The 23,618-nt window shown below is 41.4% G+C and overlaps 1 protein-coding gene across 11 annotated transcripts in view; it reads right to left on the bottom strand.

Moving 5' to 3' along the window:
* Window positions 1–6,493: 6,493 nt before the first annotated feature.
* Window positions 6,494–23,618, bottom strand: part of STOX2 (storkhead box 2) — a 145,221-nt gene continuing 128,096 nt past the window's right edge. For 10 of the 11 annotated variants that reach the window (XM_063156107.1, XM_063156110.1, XM_063156116.1 and 7 more), the window contains 2 exons: window positions 17,141–19,406; window positions 6,494–12,510 (listed from right to left, as the gene is read on the bottom strand). In XM_063156107.1, the coding sequence (XP_063012177.1) occupies window positions 12,315–12,510; window positions 17,141–19,406 (2,462 nt within the window). In that variant the 3' untranslated portion in view covers window positions 6,494–12,314. Of the gene's footprint in view, window positions 12,511–17,140; window positions 19,407–22,466; window positions 22,504–23,618 lie in introns of all 11 variants that reach the window. The other variant, XM_063156118.1, reaches the window with a different exon arrangement.

Raw genomic sequence — 23,618 nt, forward strand, 5'->3', positions numbered from 1 at the left:
AGTACCATCCACCTCAGTACCTGGGCACAGGAAGTCATTGCAGCACAGAAACCCTCTCTGGCCTAGCAGCTTTCATATCACAAACACACCCTAAGACTGAATAAATTTTATAACAAGCTCAGCATCCAGGGTCTCAGCCAGGGACAAGGGCCCCAGCTGGCCAGGAAGAAACCCAGCCTCAAAAAGCAGGAATTTTTTGCCAAAAATCCTGCAAGGGTGGGAGAGGCTGCAACCAGAGAGAGCCATGAACACACCCTGAGGCTGTACTGAGCACACCACCAGCAGCCACAGGGTGGAGATGATCTCTGCCAGCACTTTTCCTCTCTTTGAAGGGATGGTAATGGGCTAATTTGGAACTGGCAATGGATAAACAAAGAGAAGATATAAGATGAACCTGTTCTGCATCCCCCTTCCACTTCCCCTGGCAATCACAGATAGAAATGGAGAAGCTTTCAAGTGATGTTTAAAAAGTTTCATGTACCAGCATGGCAAACAGAGCCAACAAAACAACTTGCCAGCCTCTAAGAAGAGACAAGAGGAAAAGAAATTGTTTGGTGCTCATCCATTTTCCTCCTGTAATCTGTGGTGACTGGTGACTGCAGCCACGTGCAAACATCTGGGATGCACCACAGACCTTCTGCTGGAGAGAGGAGATGGTTTTTTGGACACAAAATAAGTTTGGAGACACTTTGCAGGCCTTGCAAGGGAATGAACAGCAAGCTATTGCATGTATGATAAGAATGGGGGGAAAAGGGAGAAGATTTTATTCTAAGACAAATGTGGGTGCCTTGAGGGTGACCAAAATTTTCATGAGCAGAAACCTCCTGCACGCATGAGAAGGGGGAGGCTGATAGGTTGAGACAAGCAATTATGACTTGTGTTTTAGAGGCTTGCCTGAGCAGAGGGGAATACCTCACCAGGTTTGTAAGATGTGCCTAGTTCCTACCTACTGGGTGAAGGTGGCAAGTTGTTCTTCAGGCCAGGAGTTAACCAGGAGTGAGGAGGGCCACTGCACCTGAGCAGCAGAGAGGAGGAGTCCACATGGCAGGACTGCCAGATGGCTCCTACCAGGATCTCTCTCCGTCCCTTCCCACAGGGCTTTTCCAGGACCCCACTCTGCCTACAAACAGGGCACCTCCAGGAAAGCCAACCTCTGCTGCCCTCAGTGGCTGCACCATCTCCTGGCCCCAGCTGGGCATCACTCAGGGACACCAATGCTTACTGTACCACCACAGACACCTCAGAACATTCCAGTATCAATTCCTATTTATTTTAAGTCTGTATAAACCATGAAGGCAGGCACATGTAGTTCCCCACCTCAGCTGGCTTTTGGGACTTCAGGATCCTCCAGCCTCCCAATAATGCAAAGAATTTTTTCTTCTGTCTTGAACTGACATTCCTTCTCCAGCTGCTGGTCCTAACTGTGAATCCCCTGCTACTGAAGTACATCCTCACATTCCTCTGTCCTCAAGTTTTCCTCTTTATTTGGTGAACTCTCTCAGGATTTTAGCCCTGATATTCCAATTCCCTCCTCTTCCTTATGGAGAACAGTATCCACCCTCCTTCTCTTCCCCTTGAGTTGCAGAGATCCCAATTTGGAAGAAATCTGGGCAGAAGCTGGTTCCTTCTGTCTGCTGACCCGTCTGTTCTTGGAGACCCATGCCAGAGTTGCACCCCTGACTGCATTATCCATGGCACAAGGCAGCAGTCAGGAGACACAGAATTCACATAGTACATGCCAATATAGTCTAGAGATTATACTATTATTTTTATTTTTACCAAGAAAGACAAAAAAAAAAAGGGGGGAAAAAAATAGGCTGGCAGGTGAGACTAACTCCCTTGCTTTTCTCTGTCCTGAGAACCTGGTGGTCTCAACGGACTGGACCTGACGACCTGCTACTAATCTAGTGTCAAAAAAGGCAGCTTCCTCTTCCACAACATCCCAAGCAACTACTTTTTAGAAAGACAATCAGTTCTGAAATTGCAATGGTCTAAATATATTAAGGCAATAGTCTTTCATTAGTTTCTGGATCAAAAAAGGTCCACCCATCTCCCAGCAAGTGTTTTAAATGCAGTGAAGGAGCCTTTCAAAGCTGTTTGTCATTCTGTAAAGCTTTTGCTTTCCAGGATTTTTTTTCCTTACTTCTGTGTGCAAAAATGAGTGAGTTTCTCCCCCCCCTTTTTTTTTTCCCTGTGATTTGGTGAAACTTGTTTGCTCCTAACAGCAAAGCATGAGAGGTAATTGTCTCTTGATATTGGGTTATAGATAACAATAAAACCATAAGGGCAAAGGGGTCTAACTTTAAGGAGGAGCAATAAATATATTGCCTGCCTTAGGTCTGAGGACTCCTGAGTTTCTTCATCATGAATTAATAACAAATCTCCAGGGTCCACTGGCACCTACTTACAAATAAAGCACTGTGGTTACAAGATAGAATAACTTTCTTTGTAAGTAAGAAGTAATTGGGGAAAAGCTGGGACACTAGTCCCATCTAGACTAGATGGGACACAGTCTGTGATGCTGGGAGGGCTCTGGGGAGCTGCCAGCCTGCCAGGCACAGGAGCCATGGGACAGCAGAACAATAGAGCTGAGGAGTTTTTTAGGTTTCCCTTTCTACTTCATGGACTAGAGGTGTCTTCCTCACCCACCAGGCAAGGCAAGTGGAGAGGGCTCCAGCTGGGGTCCCTCTGTGGACCTGCCACCTCTGTTCCTCAGGCTGGTCACCAGGGTGGCCTTGTGCACTTGCATCATGATGGACAAAATAGTTCGTGCCCCTCTCCTCCTGCCTGCCCTGACACTTGTGCCACAGACTTTATCTGACCTCTGCCTCAACACAGAGTGCCCTGGGAATTTTCAGCACTCCTTTAGAAGAAAAGGAAAAAAACACACTGCTTTGTCCAGGTTCAAAAAGAAGAGGGGGAAAAAACCCAGTTGGTTACTGTTTTAGTGAGCTGTGCCAGGGTCATGCTTTAGGTGAGTTTTACAGCTGGACCAGTTACAAGTATCTTAAAGTCACCATCAGCTTGTGTCACAAAGAAGCACATTAAACTGCAGCAGCTCGACGTACAATAGAGCTGCTCTGAAAGCTTCACCTTGGGCCCAAGCCAGAGGCTTGCACTAAACTGGACAGAGAAAAGCCTCTCCCTCAGCATTAATTAATTTTAATTAATGAGGGGGGTGAGTGGCAGCAAGGGGCTGGGGCCCCACAGCCCTTCAGGGAGGAGGCTGAGACTGGGGATTTGGTTCAAGGCTACTGAGCAAGGAGCAGCGGTGCAGAGGGAAGGGGGAGACCTCACTGTGGAGGCAGGGACATCCACCATCTGCCACAACCAGCAAGTCAAATGTCCCTCTCTCCTGCCCCTGTCCCTGTCACTACCCATAATCCTAAGGCACACCTGCCCCAAAGGTTTGCACTCTGAGTCCTTGAGTCTGTAGCCCTGATGGCCGCTGGCAGTCACTGCACAGTGGTACACGCTCAGTGTGTGCATGGTGGAGACCCAGGGACATGGCTCATGGGTGGGGTTTGCATTCAAACCCTTCCAGGGCACAAGCTGCCCTGTTAAGTTAATTACTTAGGTCCTCATTTTCCAAAACCCAGCTGACAGGACCCAAAAAGGCTGTAGTGCTGTGGCTCTGCTCCTGATGTGCATCCTCTGGTACAGAAGTTTCATCAGCAAGTGGTGCAGCCCATCTGTGCTGAGACTGCAACAGGAGCCACAGCACAGAGTGTGTGGGCACCCAGGACAGCCCTTGCTGGGGCACAGCCCTGCTTCATCTCAAGTGCCAGTGCTGGTGTACCTTCTGGCTCTGCATGAGGAAAGCCCATATTTACAGGAGAGGCCCTGGCTCCTGCTTGTCCTCTCACTACTGGTACACTACTGAACACACTGGGAGCTGCTGCTTTGCAGCTTCCTGCCAGAGTGACCCTCTTTGGTATTTAAAAAGCAACTGGCCTAATTTTACCAGCAACAAGCACAGGGACAAGAAGGAAGAGATTGAGAGAACTCAAAACAAAAGGCTTCAGGTTTCCCTAAGCAAGCAAGCAACCAAAATATATAACTATTTCAGTGTATGCACAGCCATGTTGGTAAATTTATTTACTGTCTTTGCTTACTTTCACATAGCTGGCAGAACAGGGTTAGGTTTTATGTGCTTATTAGAATGAGAGAGAAAAAAAAAGATGTTAAGTAAAAGTACTTGGGATTTCCCGTTCCTTGTCCTCATTCATCACTTCTGTGACAGCTGGGCTAAAAATACTTTGCTAAACATGAGGACCTATGGGCATGAAAGGAAGTTGCTTATAAATGCAAGCTCAGCCATCTCCACACAAAACAACAGGCAATTATCAAAGCACCAGCATCACTGACTGCTCAAAACCCTTTTCTCTTTAAGTACCAGCTACAGTGAACAGGAGTCAGAGCCATGGGCTCCTACCCTGCAGTTTAGGACAGGCTAGTAAGTTGAGGCCATTTTCTTCATATCCATTCTGCAAAGCACAGCTGAATAGATTCCTTTTTTAAGCATTTACCTGAGGCCTTGCTTGATGCCCTGAGGAAGACAGATGTGACCTGGTGTTCCAGTATAGTTAGGGGTTTTGTGTCTTCTCTTTCAGCCCTCAAATCACAAAGACACAGAGATGCTGGACAGAATAGCACATAGTCTCTAAAAAAAACCCAGGAGCAGCAGACAAAAGGAGGAAGAGAACAGAAAGGACTAAAATATGGAGGTATATTTACATTCCTAAACATTTTTAAAATTATAAACTGCAACAGCATGGCCTGAAGGGAAGTGCTGACAGCAGCACTGCACCTATCCTGAAGCAGCTGACCACCTTTTCTTCTTAAGGTCTTTCTGAGGACCAGGGAAACTGAAAAAGGGAAAGTAATGGAGAGGTGGAAGATTAGGCTCTAAGATTAGAATGAGGTCTTGAGAGAGTAGGATGAGAAATGGGCCAGAAGAACTCTCCAGTCAAGTAATATGTAGGGAAATAAAATCCCAACCTGAAGGAAAGTAAATGTCAAAAAGAAGCAGAAGATGAGGGGTTTCAATAGAAGAAGGACATTATAGAAAGTAAGTTATAAGGAAAACAACAGACTAAAGAAACAGTTGAGAGGCTGATGGAGACAAAATCTGGAGAGAAGATCTTTGAAAAAGTTATCTTACAGAGGAAAGATATCTGTAGACACTGAGGGATGTAAATCTACTCAGTGCTCTCAGCAGAAAGGTGTGACCTAAGAGCAAGAGAGTACTTCTTCAGCCAAGCAGTGGCCCTAGACATTGTCAGTATCTTACAGACCATGTTTGACAAAAAAGATATCACTTGATCAAGATCTTCAGTTTACCTGTCAGCAGAGTAAGTATAAAGAGAATTCAAGCTAGGCTTGCAAGCAAGTTTTAAAGTGCACGGTGTGGTAACTTTGGACAACAGCAGTTTCTTTCTAATTACTGATTAGGCTAATTTAGCACCTAAAATAAAAGCACACCATAAGGCGAGAAAATAAAACAAAGTGCTCTGTGAAGGGAAATAGTGCTTGCAAACTTCTCCAATAATACTGAAAAGGCCTTGCAAGTTTGAGTCTACCAAAACCCAAAACTGACTTTGCCTGTGCAAAGCACTAGTGCTGGCCTAAAGCCCTAACCAAACCCTGTCTGGTTTTGGGATTTTTTTGCCCCTGTAATTCAAAATGCACAATTTCATGAATATGAATTACAGTGGAAGCAGATGGATGAAGGGGAATGAGCTAAGACTAGGAACAGTGTGGTATTAGTATGTGCCATTAGCAGGTGACAAGCCAAGGTGCTTAAGACAGCACCTACTTTCAAGAGATGCTGCTCTGTTTTTTATCTTATAAATGTTGTAAATTCTCATAGCTGACCTTGGCAAACAGCAGTTCTCACGACACAGCTCTGGCAAATCTCCTGGACCCTAAACTTCCTCCAAACTTTCTTCCAGGTGGTGGCAGAAGGTTGGAAAATGGTACTTGCATGTTACATTGTCCACTTGGGCCTTTCCAAATAGCAGCTATCAGTTTTCTTGAAGAATGTTAAAAAAACTCCTTCCTAGAACCCTCTCTCTTGGATGCACCAGGTCCTCCTTTGGCTCATGAGGATGGAGAGGAGAGGAAATGAGGAACCTGACAGCTGTTGCCCTTGGCATCAGGAGGTCCTAATGCACTTCTCATTTCTTGGAGCTTGGGTGCATCTCAGCTGGACACTCACATTCAGTGGAGATCACACTCTCCCTGCAGCTGTCAAATTCACATCCAGTCCAAGCCAGAAAAAAGGTTATTTTCTCTCTTGCACTCTTAATGGCCCAAAGAGCTTTTATAAAGTATAGGGGAACACAGCGAGTTGTTACAGTGTTTGTTTATCTGAGATTTCTGGTTTGCTGTGCAAGGTTTCCTAAGTGAGGGAGAGAAACAGCATGTTAAATGGAAATATAAGTATACTCTCTAAAAATCACCGATGAGTGCAAAGAATCCACTTAGAACATATAACCAAATGTTATTTAATATCTTAAAAAGTAACACAATCCAAAATGGATATTTCACACAACACTACATAAACAACATGAACACAATATTACCATATGGAGGGACTTTCAAATATAGACTTACAAAAATCCCTGTCCTTTTTTTTCCTTTAAATTATTATACTAAGCATGACAAGTAATCATCATTTACAATATGGTACACTGACACAATAAAAACCATGTTACAAATGTGCTGTTATAAATCAGTAACGTTAGGGAAGACATTTCATGAACTGCAATTATTTCATATGAAATACTATACAATATAAACAGAACATCCATCTTGGATGACCTTTACAGCAACCAGAGACCAAGTAATTTTTTAATTTTTTTTTTCAGTGCAAACACATTTATACAAGGCAGTCTTGGCTGCAAAACTCCCTTCTAACATACAGTAAGTCCCACTTGCATTTATTAACTCATTTAAACCTAATGCAACAGCCACATTCAGTCACTCACAGAAAATTACCTGCAGAATTATGATCCCTTTAAACTTAAAATCTCCTCCACACATAAAAGTAACATCTGTGCCAATTACTCCAAGGGCCCTTTCATACATCTGGGTGGGTATCCTTTGGGTGGCTCTAACCGAGGGCAGTGCACCACGTGGAGAATCACCCTCGCAAGGTGGGGCACGCTGGCGGCTGGCCCAGATCCCGGCTGGGTGGCTGTGCATTCCAGCAGGGATTCAGCCCAGGCTGCCCTGCCAAAGCCAGGTGCATTCCAGCAGGGATTCAGCCCAGGCTGCCCTGCCAAAGCCAGGTGCATTCCAGCAGGGATTCAGCCCAGGCTGCCCTGCCAAAGCCAGGTGCATCCCAGCAGGGATTCAGCCCAGGCTGCCCTGCCAAAGCCAGGTGCATTCCAGCAGGGATTCAGCCCAGGCTGCCCTGCCAAAGCCAGGTGCATTCCAGCAGGGATTCAGCCCAGGCTGCCCTGCCAAAGCCAGGTGCATTCCAGCAGGGATTCAGCCCAGGCTGCCCTGCCAAAGCCAGGTGCATTCCAGCAGGGATTCAGCCCAGGCTGCCCTGCCAAAGCCAGGTGCATTCCAGCAGGGATTCAGCCCAGGCTGCCCTGCCAAAGCCAGGTGCGTGGCCCTCTGCTCAGTCTCTGCCTTTAGAGTCTCGGGGCGGGGGGAGGAACACGGAAACCCTCAGCTCAGAACTGAGCTTCAATGGAGTTAACGACCCATTCCCATCTCTCAGATCCTCAGAGATCAGGGGAGTTATGCCAGATTCACACTGGCATAACTGGAACCAATGTTTAGAGCGCCACTATAAAAGACATGTGATAGTCCCGTTTTCTTCTAGCACCAGCTTGGCTTTTGGTGGGTCCGCTGCATGTGTCGCATGCAGTAATGATGTACTTTACTTATGCTGGGGGGAACATTTTAGATATATAGCCTTTTTTTTAAAGAATTTTGTAAAAAATAGAACTTTTCTCTCTAATACTGTACAGTTTTCTTCAGAAGAGCAAAGAGAATTGTAAACTGTGGGTATGACACCAGATTAGGAGTGCTATTTGCTTTCTCAGCACAACAATTTGAACAAGTGTTTGGGAAAAGCACTAGAAAATGTATTTGAAAAACAAATTTTTAATTAACATGACTGTTTCTAAAACCACTGCTGCCAGTACTCATATGACTGCAAAATTGTTTTTGGAACTGCTAATCCAAGAGCGTCTACAGGGCTGTAAAGTAGTTTCTTGCTTAAACAAACTGAATGCGTCAAAAGAATAATTTCAGAATATAAACATTAAACACTTTGGTTAACTTACTTCAGTAACTTTAAAAAAGCAACTGGTTAATAAATTAGTCTGCAGACTCTTAGCCTTTGCTTTTTCCAATGGGCCGACAAAAAGTAGGGTCAGTGAACTCTGCCTACCTCACAGGCAAGTGCTTCAAGACCCTCAGGCAAAAAGGTGTGATTTAAGTGCAAAGAATTATCTGTGTTCATGATGGCCTCTGAATACTGGTTTGCTTGTTCTCTTTCCTAACAATGACTACTGCTGGCAAGCACTTCGGCCACGGTTTTCATTAAAATATTTGTTTTCCAATACATTTTTATTTTTAAAGTTGAGTTAATGTTGTTTCACATCTAACAGTCATTTTACAGTGGTGCTGGGAGTCAAATGGCTAATGATTTCTTCTAAATTTTAACTGAAATACTTAAAATGGCAAAATTAGCTCAACTGATGATTGTTTATTAATCTGCATCAGGATAATGGTACTAGGTTTGCTGAAAGGTGTTTATAAATCGGGATTTGTATACAATGTGATCTGCTTAGGTTCAACTGCCACTTTCTTCCTTTGGTTTTTGGAAAAATCTTTCTTTCTTCCCTCTTGAAAGGTGGCTTGTTGCAGCTGGCTACTTTTCAAAAGCCAGCTTAATTTCTCTTGGAAACTTGCCCATGTTCTTTGAACAATAGGCACATACCTCGAGTAGGGACCCTAATACTGCTCCCAGCAACGTCAGTGAAAGGCTGTTGGTAATTTCTATAGGAGCAAATGTTTTAGATGCACACAATCTAGAGACCAGAGTGCACATCATTAAAGGAAGAGTTGTTTTAACACCCTTGCCAGTTCAGAGAAACCATGACGTACTAATGTTGACAAAGATGGAGGCAGAACAGGGCCCCAAGTATCTGAAGGCTGCCAAGAAAATACCCAGAGTGTCTTCTGTTAAACCCCAAACTGTCAATCATATTTCACAGACTGTAGATGTTTCTAATTTGCTAAATTACAAATACATTTTCAAGTTCTACCAGGCAGAAATTTTAGCAGTAACTGGGGGAGAGGATGGAAGGTTTCAGCCTCCCTTTCACTTTTATCCCAATTATGCAGCCTTGTCAAAGTCTTAAGTGACTCATCTGAAAGCCATCTTTTTAACATTGTAGAAGGAAATTGTGGCAATGGAAACATGATGACTTCATATGCAAGCTTTGACACACAAGAGAACGCCATGACCTAATGCTTCAAAGTTTCTAATCTTGCTTTGTACAATACACTTTTCATGTTGCTGCATTTCATCAAATTCATGGAGGTAGTTATATGTGTAAAAAAAATTACCATAAAAGTAACATGTTGTATTATAATAATACATATTAAGTGTGCAAAATGCCGACAGATTTGTGTTGACCCTTTACAGTTGAACACAACACAGATTCAACCTAATCTAACTCTGTAAACCTTTAAATTGATACATTAGAATGATAGATAAGCAACCACATAATACAAGGCTATGATTTCATCAAAGGATTAGGGTGACATAAAGCACTCAAGCTCCACTCTCGTGGTTTTGTTACCAGAACCTCAAGATGGAATTTTCTTATTTTCCATAGTTGATTTTAAAAGGAAAAAAGAAAATCAAGATTAGAACGTTTCTATTTGAAACTTCTGTTTACATTCCATATTCCAAGAGTCACATTAATATTGGTACAATGCCATGTCAACATTAATATGACATTTATGTTGTCTGCTGGTCTCTGGGAACGTTAGGAAATAACATACTATACAGTTTATAGGTATGTACTATCACATTTTGTTGGAATTATGTCTTCTGTACAACCAGCTGCCTGCACAAATTCTGATTAGCTTATGACAAACAATTATTTCTCCAAAGGTGACACCTGTTTCTGCTCTTCACATTTTAATACTGCCATTAGTACTTCAGATGATCACTGTAAATTTTTCTTACCATTTCAACATTTCTATTTACTGAATTGATACATACTACTGATGTCAGAGCTCATCTCAGAAACAAAATCACAGTCAGCCACTGCATAGTATAGGACAATTCCCCACAAGAACTCTGACTCTGCAGTTCGCATGGAATAAGTACGGCTGGAGTTACATATCCAATAAGAAGATGCATCATGCAAAGCATTATATGGTAATTAGAGCACATCTTGGAAGGTATGATAAGGCAGAAGGCTAAAGGCCAAGTGACTTTGATAACCAACCAAAAGCACAATAATTTCCTTTGTGTGCACTGAAAGGTCTTATTGCTCCTACGAAATGGAAATTATACACTGAAATCAATGAAAACAGACCTGTGCATTGGCTGTGTATTCTTGACAGAACTGATTGTGTCCAGAGTTAGAAAGCTGTTTCATAAGCAAATGATCAATATCCCATGGTGTAACATAAGGCTGAATTGTCAGTAAAGACTTCCGATCACAATAGAGAACATAAGTGAAGCTCAAATGACTTTGTATACAGAGTAATAAATGTCACCAGAACCTGATGAAAATACTGGGTTTTCATATGTACAGTTGGGTTTCATATCTGTGTACTACAAGAGCTAGACAGGGTAAATGTCCCTTTTCTATGGAACAATTTGGGCTGTTGCACATTTTAGTATCTTTGTTATTATTCCATCAATTCGTCTGTTCTGATAAAAAAAGTCAGTCTGTTGCACTACCAGGTTGCATGAGCAGAATGTGACCCTATACCTAAAATTACTCTTGGAGTTTAACTATCTGTAGAATTTACTCTGCAGTAATTAGCATAGTACTAATTACATTGGAGTAACAGTTTAGGGAGAGCAATTAGGATGTACTGTGCCTGCAGGACTCAGATTTCTACTGCAAACCAAGTGGACACATTGAATTTCTAGAAATCAGACATGTCCATAAAATGGTAAATTGCAAATAACATCCACTGAATAAAAAGGCCAGAAGTTTATAATTCTCTAAATTTTGTTCTCTGATAATCATTACACTGTATGCTATTTTAATAGCCTAATTTAGGCACTCTATTTAATAAGCTACATAAAATAGATTTATGTCCTTCCACTAGAAAGAAATCAATTCTTCAGGCCATACTTGTCATTTATATCATAAAGGATATTTTTGTCCCAAGAAATTAGTTATCCTGATTTCTATATTAATGGCAAGTTGCAATACCAGAAGTGACACAAGAATTAGATTATCTTTTTAAAATAAGTGAATTATACTGAAGACATTTAATATATTTCGTGTCACTCCACATTGTGGCTCCATGACAGTTACATCTTTCCCTTCCCTCCCCACTCCCCCCACTCTGCAAAGGCCCACCTCCTCACGGGTGACTATGGAAGGTCAAGTAGCAGGTCTCATTTAGTAAACATCTCTCGTATTTTTGAAACAAAAGGAGGAGCTGCCTCCCTTCCCACCCTCCATACCTAGAAAAAAAGCAAATCAAAACAAACCCCAAACCTCCTTTTACTCGCTTAACTAGGTATTTGTAAAATTGTGTCACAAAAATGCACAGTGAAAATGACTGATTAGTATTAATAATTCACATATAGAGCTGAGGTCATGACTTGTCATGTTTGGCATTGTTTTTCCTCATGGTGATCCTGGCTGGTTACTTTCAGCAGTGGCTCAGTTTTTGAAGAAAAAAATGATGAACTCTGCAGCAGAGTTTAGCCTCTGACCAGGGGCATCACACATCTGTGGCATTTTTTAAATGAAGTTGGCAACTGCATGGACATTGAAAATGCAGATTACACTTACAGTGTCTAGACTTTCATATATGTGCTCAGTTACAATTAAGTGAAGCAAAAAGTGTACATATTATCCCTACTGCTATTCTGTTGCTACAGAGCCGCAAATGTGAAAAGCAATACCTTGAAATAAAGACTTCTTTGTTGCCCCTAGTCTACATAGCAGCACAGTTGAAGTGAACACTAAAACTGTGGTTGAGATGCTTGCTTTACTTTTCCCCAAAGATGTAAACATCAGTCCCAGTGTGGTAAACTTTGCTGTATAGGATGAGACAGACGATGTGAGGCAGGCTGACTCTCAGACACTAGTGACAGAGGCTTGCAGGCAGTTAGCAGGTTTCTGCAGTTTCTCAGCCTCGCTGGTGGGCGGCTCTGCAGTGGCTCGGAAGCTGAACGTGGGGCCTGCGCCGCCGTGCGCGGGGCTCAGAGCGGGGTTCTGCCGTCTGTTGCTTTCAACAATGCTTGAAGTGTTGGATGCCAGGCTCTCACGAGTACTGGAATGGAAAAGAAATATATATACACACTCATGTATGACACGCCTATATACCTATGGACCAGACAGGAAAGGAGAGCAGTGTTTTATAATGGGTTTCCTGTGTTTCTATGGAATGTCACATCAATGAAACGTCTCATTTTGACAGTACACACATGTTACTCCCAAAATGTGTCCCAGACGTGCTCAGCAATCATCATACCATAACACAGGTATAGCACTAAGCACAGCTCAAACTGTCACACAGACCATAAGCTGAACCAGTATCAAGCATCTGGATTTTTCACTCAAGGAAATAGCTTCCATCTTGCACTTGGAATTTACTAGTTTTCTTTCCTAGCTGATGCAGTTTTGCACAAAGTAGCTTCATCAAATCAATTCTGTGACTAGGCAGAGTTAGGACAGCAATCATATAACACAGTATCTTCTGTTGTCTCCTCTTCTACCTATGTTTTTGTACACAAAATATTAAATAAAAGTTTTACCTTACATTAAACGCAATGCTTCTAAACCCAACACTGTAATTTTGCTTTGCAGCTGAGATCATCACAACTTAACAAGACAATGAGAAATCTTAACTGCCAGTCTGTGATCTTGCCTTGGACAACAACTACTGCTGCAATTTCATTCACAAAATGGACAATGTTCCTTCAGTTCTAACATATAATTTAAACACAAGAGTGACAGAGCATTTAACACTTTTAAAGATTAGGCCTTTTAATGATACGTCTAATTATGAATGCAGAGAAGCTTGTATTTTAGTCTACAGCTTTTACAAAGCTCAGCCATGACATGCTAAGGGTACTTTTATCAGTACTACTGCTTCTGCTGTCTTTACACTAATAAATAATTTTTGCTCTCTAAATAATGTGTGCCTGTTCAGGAACAGATTTGCTTTCAAACATCCATGTGGCCCCCTGGTCATGTATCCTTCACTGCACCCCTACTTCTTTGTAAAATGACATCACCACTTGCTATGGAGATGTTCACAGAATAGATTTAGAGGACTGAATGCAGTTACTAAACAAGCACTAGAAACGAGGATACTAATGACAAAAGTTTCATTGTCAGTTTAAAGTCAACCTAAATTTACCTGCTGCTGAAAGGGGTAGTAGCTCTTGCCTGCCTTGTGTGGACCTGACCCTGCCACATGTTTCTGCTGCTTCCCTGACTAAGCCTTGCAGGCAGCCAGACAAATCAAGGACCACTCTCAGTTAAATACTAGCCCTAAGAAAAAATAAAAAATTAGTCCTAGCATCAAGGGAAGAGTAGGAATGCACAGCTTTAAATGTGGCAGGGGAGTGCACGGCATAAGGGAAGTGAAACACTGAAACACTATTCCTAGTAATCAGGACAGATTTAAATAATCTTAAACTGACTGAGTCTGGAAAATCAACGAGGCTTTTAGGAGAACTCTCACAGATCTTTTAAACTGGTCAAAATGGATGGTACTGATATTCTTCTGTCAATGACTGTTTTATATTCCACAGTTCCAAAGAGCTATGGTGGGTGACACACAGAGTAAATGATTCCCGTGAGCTGCAATGATGTATGGTGCACTTCTCTTACTCATTTTTTAATTCCTCTCCCTCTGCTTTGTAATGAAAATAGATGCAAATCTTAGTTTTCAGAGATGATTTAGTATTGTATCATTCTTTTTGGGACCACCAATTCCAGATCTTCAGACATGCTTAACTCTGATATTACAAAGTGACCATTACAGCATGTATACACAAAAACTGCATTGAAAATTTTCCATGCAGAGTAATGTCAAAATTAGCTTTCTTTGGGTGACAAAGGAGCAACAGTATTATATAAGCCCTAAAAATAAAGGAATAAAATTAATAGTGACAGCTAACATTTCCTATATATAACTTGCATAAAAGCAATGCATGAAAAATTGTGAGGTATTTCTTCCCAATGATGATTAATATCTTCACACATTTTGCACATAAATACTTTGGAAGTCAAATGACCATTGCAAATCTCTTTAACTGCAGCCATTTCATTCTGATTTTTTTTACTGTCCTTTTTTCAATTTATCAGACTTTATTTTTTCTTTTAGAGTACGAAATTGGTAATTTTGATTCCCCAAACAATGTTGTATACTTCAGTTTGAATTATAAGATACCACCCCACCTCAGGAAGCAGAGTTACATAACCAGTGGAAGCTAGAAGAATATACTTGAGGAACATCACTATATGCACAACCTGCTCTTATATTCTTCCCATGGCATCTTCTGAAGGACACTGTCACACCTAGCTGAATCTTACCAGATGGATGCTGGATGCTACTTTGTATTTCCTGGAAAAGAGCTGAGGAGTACATTTTTTATTATAAGGTAGGATAATAAGAACAACATGGTACTTTTAGCCAAAGGGCTGAACTCACCCTCAGTTCAATTTAGTTTTGGAGACTTATGTGAAGAAGTGACCCAAACTCAGCAAAATCCCCAAATTTAATTACTTTCATGCAAAGCTTATCAAAAAGCTTTGAAATATTCTATCCTATCCTATCCTAACTATATGCCAGTCTCCCAAAACAAAATACCCTATAGAATGTTTTGGCATGTTTTTTTTTTAAGCTTACTTTATGTGACCTTGCCAAAAAATGGTATTTGTTAATAATTAAACAATTAAATTTTTTAATAAAAAATTTTCAAAAAAGGATGCGTGGAACACAAATGTAATTGAAAGTTGCTCATCTGTTTCCTTTATGATTTAAACAAGGTGGTATAGCAGCACTAAATCCAGTATGTTCACCACATCCTGTTCTCTTGCTAGCCAAGTTTAACATAAACAGAAATTTTAGCTTTTGTGTAAATAATTAGGGAAGAAAATGTCTACCATTGCATGAATCAGAAACACAAGTTTGATATACAGCTAGCGTACAAAACAGTAGTCCAAGAACTGATTTTTCATCCAGCTGACACCCTGTCCTGGAGGGGACTCTCATACTCTGGAGTGAGACAGGCTGAGCAAGAAGCACACACCACAACATACTCCCCCACAAAAACTGACTGCAAGTACAGCACTCAACTACTGGAAGACATCACATTTAAAGAAGAAAAGTGCAAACAGTTTCACACAACAGTTCTATGTGAGAAAGATGTCAGGCATCTGCAGAACTATCAATAACATAAATTCAAAGCCTTCTCAAGCTTCTTTTTTAGAGCAGACTCAGTGTTAATGGTATGATTTACTCAATTTTTCAGGATTTTTGCTCAGGAAAAAATATTCATTCATTAGAATCTCACTCTAGTTTGATACATCACTGCAAGCTGCATCAGGCTCTCTAATTTCTCTTGTCATTAACATAAGAGGGAGTAACCATCAAATCCAGAGGAATTTCTTCCAGAGTGACAGGACTTCGACTGAAATTGAAATTTAGTCCTGTGTATGAACAGGACATCCTTCACATGCCTGAGAGCCTTTGCTATTGATGTAAAAAATATACATACTTCTGAGGAACAAGAACACCATTAATAGGGGAAAATAACAAAAAGTGACCAAAAACCAAACCAAGAGAAACAAAACAAAACAAAACAAAACAACAACCCACAAAAAACCCACCAAAAAAAAAAACCCCACAACCCCCCCCCCCTTTTTTTTCACATAGTATAAAATCAGTCTTGGAGGTTTTATTTTTAAACACAGGCAATAAATAATTTAAGCTTAAGTAAGCCACTCTAAGAGAACTACTACTGTACATTATTTCTGTGTTCTCAGAGTCATTGTTCTGAACTCTGATGAGTTGCTATGCAGGCCAAACAAAGCAGGTCATGCTCCATTCCATCAAGGACTGCCAGAGGTCAGACAGACAAGGAAGAAGGCTAGCATAAAGGATTCTTGAACCTGGAAATGAACTTTTGAAATCTCCAGGGCAGGGAATTCACCAACAATTTTCTCCTCCCTACATTTCTAAGACTTCTAGCACACTGAGACTTCCATGATGCCTGAAATCCCTGGAACAGTAATTACTAACCAGCACCACCACATGCAAACATCTGGACTCTCTTCCCAAGTATCTTAGACAAGGCACCTCTCTCTCAGCAGTGCTAAGTCACATCTCAAATATCAAGTTCAAGTATCCTGAGCACTTTTAATTTGTAGGGGGAGTGGCTATTCCAGTTTCACCAGCTTGAAATTGTGACTAGATACACTTTCAAAACTTTTGAAGAAAACAAACAAGGAAGCCCAAACACAAAACAACATAATTTGTTTTTCTTTTTGGCTGAGCCAAAGATTATGCCACCTGGTCATGCCTAGTCTTTCCATTAGTCTTGTTGATGGTGCCTTAGAGGGAAAGGGAAGAGTATGCAGGAGCTCATCCCTTTTGTTCTAAAAGCAAACACAAGTTTAATATAGAAAAAGAAGGATACAGGGAGGTTTTCTGCAAACAGAAAATGAACTAATACAGAGTCAATGCCGCCAGTGGTCATTGTTTTCTTACTGTATGGTGGAAAACCCATACATCTGAATAGAAGATTCCAGAGCTGTAGAAAAAACAGTCTGAAAATGTGTGAAATTTTTAAATACAGCCCTACATTCTGTCACCAATATCACACACCCATAAAACCATAAATGGAACTTGCTAGTCTGTAAAGCTGCAATGAATGTGACAGTCCTACCGTGGAGAGTTGAACCCGCTGTCCACAGTAATGCTGCTGCTGTCCATGCTGTCCAGGCGGGCTGAGTGGGTGGCTCTCTGGTTGTTGCTATTTTCTGTTTCCTTCGGGGTGAGAAGAGTGAGATTCTTCTCAAACTTTCGCTGTAGATCCCTTTCCTTTTCTCTCTCTAGGAGCCATTGCATGGTACCAACATCATCCCTGTTCTTTTCTTCCTCAGCATTTTTGTTGGTTCCTTCCTCTGAGTCATCATCATCAGATACGTTGTAGTAGTCAAAGGAGGCCTCCTGGTTCCCGGCTGTCTCCTGCTGTCTCTGAGAAACAGGCATGACTTGTGTGACTGAGGTTACCATCGCTTGTTCAAGTTTCTCACATCTGACAGGCAATGTGTCAGAGGGGGTCTTTTGATGGGGCTTTAGCAGAGACGTGTTAGACTTATGATAACTATTCACAGAGAGAGTGTTGTGCAGAGGCTTAAAGAGTGTATCCTTGCTAAATATTTCTTTCCTTTTATCAAGGCTGCTTGATTCAGTGCTATGGTGCTGAACCAGCCGCCCGTTAGCAATCACCTCTGGAGTTTGGCCAGCAATCACTGAACCACTGCTTGGGCCCTTTGGGGACTCCTCCTTGTGCACCCCAGGCTCCCTAGCAATATGTTGAGACTGTCTTTCTGTGGGAGTCATTTTTTTTAGCCCATCAGTCCCTGTTAGTGTATCATGATCCTCTTTATTCTTTCCCAGTGGTGATGGAGCGGTAAGCACAGTCTCACTGGATGTGTTGCACTGAAAATAGTCATCAACTGCAGATTTTGTTGTGCAGGAGTTGAGCTCACTATATGATGGCAAATTCTCTGTAGGCTTGCCTTGTTCCAATAGGCTACAAGAACTGGGGGTTTCTGCACTGCCCCCGGCTATTTCAGGGATGCAAGTCTCTTTGTAGCTTGCGGATGAAATCAGAGCCCTTTGATGACTGAGCGACTGAGATGGCCTTAAGGTACTATCATCAATGTAGGTTTGGCTAGTTGTTTGGTCATCTGGGCTACAGCCTTCACCTATATCTTCAGGTGTGCCTAAAGTAGCTGAGCCCAGAGGTCCCTTGGAGTTATCCATGGATCTAGACCTTTCTTTAGCCTTACTGGACCGCTCATTCCTTGATCGTCTATCCTGCGTATGGCTGTGGCTCCGATGGACCTTGGAGTGGGAGCTTCCCCTGGAAGGTTCAGGGAAAGGCATTTCAGTTCTTCTTTTGGCCAGTTCACCAGACACATCCCACTCTGGTGTCATGGGAAAGTGAGATTCAATCATGTTAGGATTGCTGTGCATTATGTAATTATCTCCCTTGTGTTCTATTATAAAACACCCTTCCCGTGGGGATCGAGTCAAGGGATCATAGAACTCATACTCCCTTTCAGCAGGTATATCCAAATGAGAGCCATCTGATGGGTCTCCTTTGGACACCCGGGTCTTGCTGTGCGACCTCGATTTCCCATGAGACTTTCTATGATTCCTGCTCTTTTTACTTCGTCCACTGTGGTGAGCTGAAGACCCTGCTTTGCTTCGCTGAGCTTTTTCTTCTTCAAGTTTCTTCATTAGTGCAGTGTGTCTCATGACATTTTCCACAGTCAAGTCTGGGTTAATGCGCCTAATAATCTCCATTTCTACCTCTCTAGGTATAGTGGTAGGGGTGTCCTCGTCCCTCAGCGGCCACTCCTCTGGAGGAAACTGGGCAGAGAAATTTGCCAACTGTTTGGTCTTATCCTTCTTAAAACTTAATCGGAATAATTTGAGTCCAAATTTCTTAGACTGCTTTTCTACATCCTTAGGCTTTGTGAGTGTCTCTGATTTATATGAAAAATTGACAGTACTTTTACTTTTCTCAGTAGGTGGGACCTGACATAATGAAGGAGGACAGTATGAGTCTTTACAGTCTTTTGCTGATTTCCTCTGCAGGGTGGATGCATGCATGCTGTGCATGTCTTCTCTGCAACAATGGCAGGAGTCGCAGTGGTTTTTGGGTAGTGTTCGGTCCCTGACACATCCCGAGGTGGAGGGAGTTATAGTTCCTTGTTGTGGAGAGGTACATTGAGACCTGTCAGGTATCCTCTCATCCAAATGGTACCATTTACTGTTAGTTCTTATGAGAGATGGCGTTATAAAGTAAGTCTGTGGGGTTACAATGAAATAACCATCCGGAGTTGGGTATATTTTCCTCTCCCGTACAAGCATGTTCAAAGTATGTCGAAGGATTTCTGGACTGGGTGTTGGAACTCCTAGAAATAACAGTAAACACATATTAGGAAGTGCATAAAACTGTGTAGGACTCTCTAGTTTCCCCCTTCCCAGCAAAAAGCTAGTTTTCCCAATGTGCAAGCCAGAATATGCTGAACAAACATAAAGCGTTTTGTTAGGTATTCTCTTCTCTGTTTATTTTTCCACTTATCTCCTACACTTCAGACCTATCAATTATTAATTAAATAGTAGGCCTTTAATAAAGAGCTAAAAAAAAACCCCAAGAGAACTTCTAGTCACTTTCAATGTGCAGGTGATCTTCAGCTACGAGATGGAATCACTGAAAACCAGAATGTCAAGGGAAATATTCTACTTTTATTCTTCTTCCAACAAAGCATTTATATCCAAATTCACAAGAACTATTCTTATAACGCCTTGTCACATATAAGGCAGTAGGTATTTGTTACTTTGGATGACTAAGCTGCTTTTCCCACAGAATACTACACCGAAAAAACCCCCAGTTCCTTAAACTGTCCCTTTATCACCAACCTGATTTAACTGATTTGCTCTCCCATTAAAATATGTTTCAACCATATCAACTGCTTCAAAACAGAGACATTCTGAATGATCCCATTCATCTTACCCAGAAAGTCTTTTCCATCAGGCTGGAAATTACAGATTTAGCTCCCAAAAATTTGCTTCTCAGAGTTCCTTGTCTTTCAGGTGAGATGTGTGGGACACTATCTAAGTGCATGTATTGCACACCAAGAGAGGGACGAGTATGACTACCCCACATCAATGGCATATGATACACTTGGCACTGTGAGCCACATCCTTCCCATTACCAGTGCACCTGCTGGATTCAGTGGTGCTGACCAAGTCTTCAATACTTCATTAGATAAAACACTAAGTTGCATGTTGTGTATAGGGGTAAGTTCCATCTAGAGCTAAGGAAAAAAGAACTTTAGCTCACAAACTAGTTTCAAAAAGTTTGTTTATGCTGAATAAAAAACTAAAATACTTCCATGTTATAAGTGGAAAAAGCTATCTTCAATCAATACATTTTGTTTAACTAAACAGCATTTTAATTCTGAGTACTAGTCTGGTTTACATTTTTAGAACTAAGGACTTTTTTTTCAAGCATTTGGATGCTCTATTTTAAACAGAAAAAGTTGAAATTATTTATTCTGGGTCTTAGTTTTAAACAAAAGTAATTTAGGGAAAAAAAAAAGAATCAAAGAGCAACTTAGTTTGGAAGAGAACTCATGAATTAATCTGGTTAGCATCTCTACTCAAATCCTGGCAAATTTAGATGAGGCTGGTCAGGACCTTGTCAAGTCAAACTCTGTCTTGAAGAATAGTATTTCAATGCATGCAAAAACATTTCAGTGAAGCATCTGCTTTTTTACAGAAACACTTCATGGAGAAATCTCAGCTGGGGTACCTGCCCCAAACACAGCATCTCCAGGGGCACACAGAGTCCGGTCACCAACTCTTCTCCAACATGTCAAAGGCTGGAGCCTGTAAGCTGACTGATCTCCTGATGACAGCAAAACCCATTAAAAACAACAAGAAAAAGAAAATTTGGACTTATCCTGTGTCTTGCAACTGAGTTGGAGGCAACATATTCTCACGTCTGACTCTGAGTGTTGTTTGAACTTAGAGACATGACCATACTACTCATATCCATAACTAAAATTTTAAAATGGAAACACAAAGGGTTAGGAACAACACAGACATGAGTGAAAGCAGTTACAGCACAAAAGGCACCAGGAAGAAGTACACAGGGACATGTGCTGGTTTTGACTGGGGTAGAGTTAATACAGCTCATCCACCATCCACAGGGCTGAAATATTTGGGCCACTGTGGACACAGGAAGTGAGAGGCCAAGATACCATATCATTTGAGAGCACAAATGAGAATGAACATTAGAAAAAAAGTATGGAGAATCAGGAGCTTGCATTTTCTTCCTTTTTCATGCAGGTGTCCACAATTTCTGTAATAATCTGAGTGAGAGTAACAAAGATCCCCAGAACCTCTAGATGAGTTAACATGCCAGAACCAGCAACAGGTGGGAAAAGCTAAAATCCAGAGAGCTGGGGGAAAAAAATCTAGCCCAGAATTCTGAATCTCTCTGAACTAAGCAGACAATATGCTGGCTTCCTGTGGATTATGAGGCAGAGCAGGCTGTCCTCTGCATGAGCTTTTGATATCACACAGGAACGTGAAGAGCGATTTCAATCCCTGTAACAACTCATGGTCACCCAACTCTTCATTCCTGCAGTGGAGCTGCTGTGTCTGCTTGGGCAACGCCACCCCTTTGACATTATGATGTGCATCACAACAAGACGTGGATGACTGCAAAACTCAAGCTCATTTGTTTCTCCATCCTGTGCTGAAAAGGCACTGCAGGGTCCAACCATGGTCCAGCTCAGGTGCACCTGCCCTGCAGCAGCCAACCTCTCTTCCTTCCCCTACACAAACAACCTGCCCCACCCATTGCACTCTTCAGAAGCTTACAAGTAAAGACTTCAACACATACTTAGCTCTGTGAGAAGTTTTCATCCTTATTTTACTAAAAAGACTTTTCTTAACATACTGTTTCAAAAACATCACAACACAAATAAAAGGGATGAAAGTACTTCTCCTGGGAGCTTAGAGAAAAGTTAGGGAAAGGGATTGAAATAGATGTATTGATGTTTTACAGCAATTCAGGCAAAAATGCACTGCAAATACATGGCAAAAATAATAATATGCATTTTTCACCCAGTAAACCATAAGGGCTACAGTGTGTTGGGTAAGTCTCCAAACACTGGATACACAGTAATTACATTAATTGAGTAACTCCTATGAATGGAGAATGTGCAGACAAACACCAAGGAAAAAAAATCAGCATGCCTGGCAGTCAATGATGCTGTAAAGTTAATTGTGTCAGCCTTCTCTCTGGAGTTGAAGCCTATCACTTTTATCACTCCCAGCATACAGTCCATGCTGTGGTTCACTAAGCCAGCGGGGATGACAGCAGATGCAGATCTTGGAAGCTCAGCACTGTCAGCTAAGGGTAGCTATGGGTTTTATTCCAAGCTCTTTTAGGTACTTACAAAAGCAGAAACAGACCCAAACTCAGCTTCGGCTTTCCTGCATGCAGACAGGAGCAATGACATTAAAAAAGGAATAATGGGATCCAGAGTGAATACAGATTTCTTGGCTTTCTCAAGACTTTCCTCTTTAAAGCAATCTGCCCCCCCCCGCACTCAAAGGTCTCCTTATGGTCTCCCTTCCTCCATTAAATAGGAACAAGGGAAAAAACCCCAGTGACTTACAGATTCCAGCCCATAAAATATTGCATGACAGCAGTGGTGTTATTTAAGATTATGTAGTGGTTTAATAATTCAAAAGCAGAAACTGTCTGGACACTGAATCATCAGACATGTACATTTTCTGTATCTCAAGAGAGTCTACTATGCCATCCACTGAGCTTCCAGACAGAAGATTATGTCTTGTTTGCTGCTCACAAAGAACACTGACCTAGAGTGAACTCAGTTAATGTAAGACACTTCTTTTAAGTGCTACACATATAATTCATATATTTCAAGAGTGAAGTTATAAAGGTGATTGTCAGAGGAATTTGCCAGCTTTCAGAAAACTGCTTGCTTCAAAAGTAACCTAGGCCAATACACAAGTATTTTCTACACTGAAATTTTGAAGGTCTTAAAATTATTTAAATGTGTATGTAGACAGAACTGGTGAGTTAAAAAAAAAAAGAAGACAAATATCCTTATTAAAGGCAGCACAGACTAAGGTTTGATGTTGTCTTTGTCCAGGTTCATACAGATAAGAGGGTCTGGTTGCCAAACACAGAACAGGGGTTACATTCTTACCTCCTTATACTGGATTTCAAAGATTTACATTTAATGTATGGGATTTAAACCATGGTCAATAAATTACAAAGCAGGGCTGTACAAACATCTCATTGTGTAAGTCTAAGTTAGAATAATGGAAGCATGTGCAGGAGCAGCCCTCTTGCTTTTTTAAAAACCCAACAAATAACAAAAACCACAAATAAGATGTGCATTATCAATACAAACTTTTTGAATAAAATAAATTCATGAAAAATACATCTGAAGTAGTACTTAAATGGTGTTAAATCTGCTAAAATGATTTTCTCCTGAGCTGATGCTAAGGCTTAACAAGGGATAAAAGAAATACTCTGATTGGCTCATGAAATACTAGTTAAAGATGTGGAGTAGTTG

The sequence above is a fragment of the Melospiza melodia genome, chromosome 5 (assembly GCF_035770615.1).
Source record: "Melospiza melodia melodia isolate bMelMel2 chromosome 5, bMelMel2.pri, whole genome shotgun sequence".
NCBI lineage: Eukaryota > Metazoa > Chordata > Aves > Passeriformes > Passerellidae > Melospiza > Melospiza melodia.